The 8,179-nt window shown below is 38.7% G+C and overlaps 1 protein-coding gene across 1 annotated transcript in view; it reads left to right on the forward strand.

Annotated features, from left to right (window-relative positions):
* Positions 1 to 2,716: 2,716 nt before the first annotated feature.
* LOC140245118 (aldo-keto reductase family 1 member A1-like) overlaps positions 2,717 to 8,179 on the forward strand; it is an 11,629-nt gene continuing 6,166 nt past the window's right edge. The window contains 5 exon segments of the mRNA XM_072324716.1: positions 2,717 to 2,765; positions 2,768 to 2,790; positions 6,512 to 6,679; positions 7,217 to 7,333; positions 7,815 to 7,895. Coding sequence (XP_072180817.1) covers positions 2,717 to 2,765; positions 2,768 to 2,790; positions 6,512 to 6,679; positions 7,217 to 7,333; positions 7,815 to 7,895 — 438 coding nt within the window.

An 8,179-nucleotide genomic window follows, 5' to 3' on the forward strand; every position in this document is an offset into this window, starting at 1 on the left:
AACGTGAAATTCTGAAAGATGAAGAGAATCACTTGTGTTAATCATTCACATTGTTTTGTGTTTTTTTTTTCTTTTATAATGTCGAGCACTGTTTAGGATAAGAAAAAAGCTGGAGAGAAGAGAAAACGACTGAGGAGAAGCTCATAGGGATATAGCATAAAAGATGACTATCGTAACTAAACTAAGAATAAAGATACCAGTATACTCAAATGACTCTTCTTTTTTTTTTAACTGACATCTCCATGCATACACAGGAAATGAGATAAGATATAGAGGGTATACGGGGGGCGCTGTTTCATAAAGATTGAAGTTTTAATCTCAAATTGCGTTTCATAAACAACTTTGCGATTGATCGCAAGTAATGCTCAATCTACTGAAAGTTATACTTGATTTTTCTTGAAATCAAGCATAGGCCCTAAGTGTCTTTATGAAACAGGACTTAGGCTCAATATCGAAATTACCCTCGATTCACCAAGTTCCACTCACTAAATCGAGCGTAATATCAGTTGCAACTCTTTACGAAACATGCCGGCCCCTTAGCAGCCATGTGAATTCATCTCCAACAAAAGTTAAAAAAAAAAAAGTGTGATTATAGGCCTACACTAAATGGAGTTTCGTAAAAGTGTATAATAATAATTATGTTATTCATAAATCAGGCTAATAAAAATACTTCTGCGCTGTCCCAAAGGAAAACTGACATAAAAGAACCAATAGAGGGTGCTCAAAAGTAATCCTGCTTCGACATTGTAAAGTGTAACAAAAAAAGTGAAGAACAAAAAGGAAGACGAAGGAGGAGAAGGAGGAGGAGGAGGAGGAGGAGAAGAAGAAGAAGAAGAAGAAGAATTAAAAAGATTATAAAACGTGAAGAAGAAGGTGAAGATCGTTCCTCATTTAGGGTCAATAATACTTCTATATTTCATTGTAGATGAGAGAAAATTATAATTTAACAACGATATAATGACTCATTGAAATGTCTTATCATAACGTGAAATACAAAATATGGTATCTCATCTTTGTGGATCTCATGACAAGTATAAATGAAAACAGGTTTCGACATGTCTTATATACACCCTAGTAATGAAATACCAATTGATTTCTTCGAAATGTATTGTTGATTTTTTTCTTCAAATTGGCTTGCTAAATTCGTGAATTGACACGCAACAGTATACCAAACCGATATGTTTTATAACATGAATCCTGTACTGTAAAAGTAGATTTGTTGTAGTTTGCTAGTCATCATCGTCGTTTTATTATACAATTTAATATGAATGTAATAATCTCGTCATTCAAATGTGAAAAATATCATACCGTAAAACATCCTCACAAAATATTGCAGTAATATGCAAGAGAGAAATAATGGCTAATTGCCGAATATTCATTTCAGTTCATGTCAATTCAGTTATAATTTCTGAATTTCAATACAGAAGAGCAAAATTTTACGAATAAAGTTGACATATTTGAATGTGCGTCAATACATTATGATTATGTAAAACAATAATATAGATAGAGGAAAAACATGTAAAGTGAAAATGTAACGCAATGTCATCATTGCCAGATACAGTGTACTGCAGAGTAAACACCTCGAATAAGATTTCGGTAAAAATTTATTGTATAGAAATAGAGTAGAACCAGACGAAAAATGACAAAAATTTCATATTATAAGAAATCGGAGAGAGGATGGGAAAATATTAGTGAAATTTAAACAGTTTAACAAGTTTGCATTTTTTTTTCATTGAATACAGTGTGCGGTTCTAAACGGATTGAAATGATCGAAATGGATAAATGCGATCCGTCAGGTCGGTATATGATATACTAAGATCCACTGCTTCGTGGAAATATACGGTCTATAGATTTATTAATTGGCTTATTTGCCCAGGCATCCACTCATACGGTTCTTACTCGAGCACGTGAGCTAACAAAAAACTGGAGGGCTGACGGGGCAATGATATAGATCTATATAAGAATTAATTGATCCGTTTGAGTATTGACAGACGCAAACAGCATGTGCACGACACGTAAAATGCACCATCTGCATGGCACCTGTTCACCATACAAGAGACATTTTTTGATCGATAAATTTATCGTATATTCCCTTATTAGAGCTTTCTTCTTGGTAAGTGAATTCTGTAACTGAGGTAAAATCCTAAAAAGCCGATGTAAAGAGGAACAGAAGATTTTGATGGAGGGTCGGGGTCAAAGAGGATAAAGGGGGCGAAACATACATTTTGTACACCGAATTTCACCGAATTTCAGGAGATACGAAGGTGCCTACACACATGACCGTGTAGAGCGCCTTGATGCATGGAGCCTGAAATATTTAGATCAATGATTTTACACAGACGTTAGAGTAGCTCGCTCACCCCCTGCCCCCCCCCCCCCCCCCCCTCTGACCTCAATCTCACTCTCTCTCCAAGTTTGGGCAGTTTTGTCCAAATCAAATCTAAACAATCTTTCGGTTTATTCTTTCCATGCAGTACAAAAGTGACGGTGTAATAATTTGATGAGTGTCCTTGTCCCCTCGCAATATCATTTTTGTTTGTCCGACTTCTGGCCCCGAGGGCATTATACCATAATCATTCTACACCCCTCCGAGTGCGTATACAATACACGTGCATAGGTTACGCCCACTGGGACCATTGTGCGACTCTACTCATCGCTTTCGACTCGCATACTGTAGTATCTTGCTGAGTAGGTCCATGCTGAGAGATAGGAAGTCATGGCCGCCAAGAACATCAGCGTGAAGCTCGCCAACGGACGCTCATTTCCCTGCTCGGCCTGGGCACGTGGAAGGTAACATTATCATTCGTTATGTTTTAGAAACAGGATGTAGGTACTTAGCCGTTGTTTCTCGTAATACATGTACATACTTGTACGTAATATATGATGCACTTTAATTACATAATATATTAGCAACAGGGAACCACCGGTCACCGAATGGCACGTTGAGGTGATTCAGTGGAGCCCAGTGGTATTCGGGCTGTTCTACCGCTACGTACCCGCTGCGGCGAGTGACCCACTTGGTACGGGTGATCGATACACGTACGCCGACCCGATAAATATTGCATATATACCAGAAAACAAGGTGCTCTATTATACAGCGTAAGGATTGACGGATATATTCCAGCTTGTTATAAAAGTCACGGAGGTGGAAATATTAGTCTACCCCTCTCCGGAATGTCTTTGTACCAGCTACGTACCCGTAGTACTCGTATGGCATAATAACTGTGCTGCAATCAGGCAGGTGAAAATAATTATCTATGATTCTAGTCTTTCTCTACCCCCCCCCCCCCGTCTTTCTCGAATGTGGCTCTGTATTTTCTCGAGCAGGATCTATCCCGGGATTCTATACAGGACAGAACGATGCTGTCCACTATTATCACCCTGGGAGCCGCAGCCCCCCCCCCCCCCCCCCCAAACACACACACTCACACTTTTGGCTAAAGAAAAAACAAAAAACAAAAACGGATTTCTTTTCTTTTTTAAACAGAAAAACATATTATAGGGGAATTCTACAGACAGAAGCCACTTACTGTCCACTATCATCACCCTGGGGAGCTGCAACCCACCCCCCCCCCCCAACACACACACTCACACTTTTGGCTAAAAAAAACAAAAACAAACAAACAAAAAATGGATTTCTTTTCTTTTCTAAGCAGAAAAATATACCGGTAAATTAAAATAAAATAAAATGAAAGGGAGCATTTATTTAAACTTGACCCGACCACTACTAAATTCCGCACCCAGAATTGTTTTCAACAGCTTAAACTAATTATCTTTACACCTTTTAAGAAAGTAGCCGAGTCAGAGTATACCGATAGACGGCTAATCCTTTGAACATGTGTTTAATATGCCGATTCATTCGATTTGTAAACGGATAACATGCACACATTATTATCGACTGTAATGGGCCCATAATATTATAATAATGCGCGCATAAAATTGAAACAAATCTCAATTGGGCTGTATAACAAGCCTGTTAAAGATTAACGAAGTGTATGCATATTCGTTGCACGTGTATTGAAGAAAAATAGGGACTATCGATCAGTGGCCCGATGGACTGATAACATGTGACTTGCAAAGATAAGATTTATAAATGCTGGGCTGATTTCAAGCCGCTTTCAGGGCATTGCTGGTAGCGTTGCACCGAGATGATAATGTCAACTCAACGCCATTACCATCAGGAACTTGCACTAATACATTGTAACTGAGAATATAAGTGTTTGCTTTGCCATAGACGTTTGCATTGCGATGGCATATCGGACAAGGGTCACCTTTCGCTCCATGGAAGTCATCAATCAAAGGGGGTGGGGTGGGGGGGGGGTGATTAGCATTGGCCTTTGGGCCCACCAAACGAGCACTATTATACCCCTCCCACCTCTGACACCCCACCCTTGGCCTAGCCTTTTGTCAAGGCCCTCTCGCTGTATGGTGAAGAGAGCCCAGCTGAGTGGGTTGCGCTGGCGCGCTCGGCTGGGCTCGCTCGCTCGCCCATTACAGCGAGAGGGCCTTGACAAATGGCTACCCTTGGCCCAGAACTGGTAGGCCCGGTGGACTGATAACACGGTGACAGATAATGGGCAGAACTTGGAGGGAAGGGATTCCTGACATGCTCTACAAAACTCACCATTTCTCTTTGATCACTGAAGCAAATCGAATGGGGTTTTCTGTAAGATGTAAGCAGTGAGTTAAAGTTTCATACCCTGAAATTGTATTGGATTGGTACACTATTCTTAAAGTTAGGAGGGTCCTGTTGTATCTTTTTCTTCTTTTTTTTTTGGGGGGGGGGGGAGGGACATACGGTATATACGAACAAAAAGAGGACAGTTTTGTATTGTGGGACAATACTTCGGATACTCCCGACTGTGGGGTTTAATGCAATAGATTGTTGAAGTAACCCCCCCCCCCCCCTTTCACCCAATCAAAATCAAGGATCCATGAAGTGTGGTATACAACAGGTTATAAATACGTGACCCATGACTTCGCGAACGATCGGAGCCACGATACAACCTATTCAAACTATAACAAAATATCAATTATCATGACAAAGTTGATGATGATAATAATAATGATAACTGAGTAATGATGATAATAATAATAATTATAATAATATAGGTTTTCCCGCCCAATTTCATCAGATTTGCATTCGATTTAATGATGCGAGCATTCATTTTCGAGCGAATTTGAATGATCACCGAGATCAACATTCAAAAAGCTAAGTTGTTTATTCAATTTAATTTCATCAGCATTCGAATTCCTGATTTTGTCACATAAACGTGTAAACAGCGCGTTCAAATTAAAAATGCACGTGAAACTCATTCAAATTCGCACCAGCACAGCTGCGATGAACATTAAGGAATTCAAATTAATGAATAGGCAAACATTTACAGCATCTGGGCAGTGTTTTTCGTTGCTGCTCATGTTCTTTGTATATTCTCCATCTGTTTGAATAATGGTACAACCCTCACACGTACATGCCAAGGTGCCTAGAGCTGGCGCGTCAACAGATCGACGGCTTAAGAGACTGAGAGACTGAACATCGAAATTATGAATAATTATGTAATAGAAGGAATATCCCAATGCAATGTATCTCACACACATTTCAAAGCTCAAACATGACTGACAACAAAATCTGTAATACGACTATAATCACACTTGACATTCTCATGTGATCTCTCATTATGTTAGCAAAGTCGGAGTTTAATCATTCTGTAAAATAACGTGATATCCTTTTTGATGGGGAAACAAAGTGAAACTAGCCGAATAAAAAAATGACGTGAAAAAGAGATGCTGAAATTGAAATGATTACACTGAACGTTGATGATAACGTAAGAATATTCGTAAGAATTGTATTGAATTACAGGACTTGGTTATGCTAATTGAATTTGAACGTTCAAAGGTCGAAGGTGTGTGCCTATAAATGAAATTGAAACTGGTATTTTGTGCGAATTTGAATGCCAACTCTGAGCCGTTTAATTGAATGAATTTCTAATGAAATAAAATCTAAAAAGAATGACATGAAATGAAATTGAATTCTCAAAGAATTAAAATGAACCGTGAGAGTAAAGCAATGACAAAAATCCCGTGAATTTGAACGCCTTGTCATTAATTCGAATGCAAATTTGATGAAATTGGGCGGGAAAACCGATAATAATAATAATAATAATGATAATAATAATAATAATAATAATAATAATAATAATAATAATAATAATAATAATAATAGCAGGGATTGCTGGTTGCGGAGAGGTTAGGGTAGTTGATTCAACAGTTTGGGAGCAATAGATGAAAACGCTTTATCTCCAATTGTGGTCCCCAATGTTAAAAAGAAGTGGTATCGTAGTTATTATATCAATGTTTAGTGATATGCTGGCCGGCCTCCGTATTGTCGTCATCATTATCATCATCATCATCATCATCATCATCATCATCATTATCATTATCATTATCAGTGAAAGTGTTTAAACATCGTTATATACGTTGTGTCTTGTTTTTTGTGACGTCAATAATGCAGTCGAAACCAGACCAAGTGCGCGTGGCTGTCCGAGAGGCCATCGCTGCCGGCTACCGACACATCGACGGAGCCGCCGTCTACAATAACGAGGAAGAAGTCGGGGCGGCTATCAAGGAGAAGATCGCTGATGGGACCATCACTCGTGAAGACATCTTCGTCACCACCAAGGTGTGTTGGCGGTCTTTTATCATTATTGTGTTTTAGCCAAGCCCAAAAACCGGGGGAAAAAAAGAGGAGGAGGAGGAGAAGGAGAAGGAGAAGAAGAAGAAGAAGAAGAAGAAGAAGAAGAAGAAGAAGAAGAAGAAGAAACAGAACAACGTGAAGGGAACGAACGAAACAACATGAAATAGAAATGGAAAATGGAACAAAATCATTTCCAGGGATACCTTATTTGGTTCATAACAAGGAATATTCTTGGAGTTATGATGATAAAAAAATCCCATATTTTCTTCATTTCTTCTTTGTTTTAGCAACTTCAATATCAGCAAATAGATGTATCCCAAATTAATGGCGTGCGATGGAGTTAAATCTCAAATTAATGTATCCCAGATTAATGGACTCGTTGTACCATCAACATCTTCATATAGGCCTAGTGGTTACTGTTTATGTTTTTTTCACGATGAGAGAATACGTTCATTCCTTCTACATCTCGGCAGACAATGGCAGATAGTCTTCATGCTCTAGTCATTTCTTTGAAAAACACAGCTCTGGTCGGTGGACGCCCATGCCAGCGATGTTGAAGAAGCATGCAAGACATCCTTAAAGAAACTCGGCCTGGATTATGTTGACCTGTACCTCATGCACTGGCCCTTCGCCCTCTTGGTACGAAAAGAAAAAGAGATAACCAAAGCAAGGCAATTCTATATTGTTATCTGAATATATTAATTTTCTTTAAAATGACTTTTTTTCCCTATACACTGTATTACAATTCGGCATATCATGGTTATTATTACATGATAATACTATCGAGTATTACATAACACAACACACTGATTTTTTTTTTTCGCGATGTTTAAGGCATATTACGTAAGTGATCTCAGAGACATTCTTAAACCTTTACCAGGCTTCTGGTATCTTATGTAATGTTACATGTTCCGTGAGCCAATTAAACGATTATACTGTTAAAAATAATAGCTGTACTAAACACGCACATACTGATACAGCCACTTGAAAAAAAATCGTCTTTATCCGCGATTAATTGTAGCTGTCAGTTAACTTATGCTTAGAGTTTTTAGTGACTTGTATTTTTGTGTAAACTTTAATGTGCCCCATAATGATGAGATTACGTTATGTTTGCCTACAGAAAGGCCACGGGGGATTCCCCGTAGGTCCAGATAAAATGATGATGGCCGACAACGACGTTGACTACGTCGACACCTGGAAGGTAAGAGAGTTAAATACAAGATGATGATTTTTTTTTTTTTTTTGGGGGGGGGGGGGGAGGGAATAACAACGACAGGAGGCCCTAACAAGCAACAACAACTTTGAAACTTACCATAAGAACTGTTATTTCAATGTAATGCCAAGGCTCGACATTTATGTTGGTGGTCCTGCTACGCGCGGCCATCAGAAAAAGATGTCGGACCACAAATTGTTTAAGAAATTAGGGCCTACAATATAATATGTTTTCGTGTCCCAACCCGGCCATCACAACAAAAATTAAAAATA

The sequence above is a fragment of the Diadema setosum genome, chromosome 22 (genome assembly GCF_964275005.1).
Source record: "Diadema setosum chromosome 22, eeDiaSeto1, whole genome shotgun sequence".
In the NCBI taxonomy this organism is placed as follows: domain Eukaryota; kingdom Metazoa; phylum Echinodermata; class Echinoidea; order Diadematoida; family Diadematidae; genus Diadema; species Diadema setosum.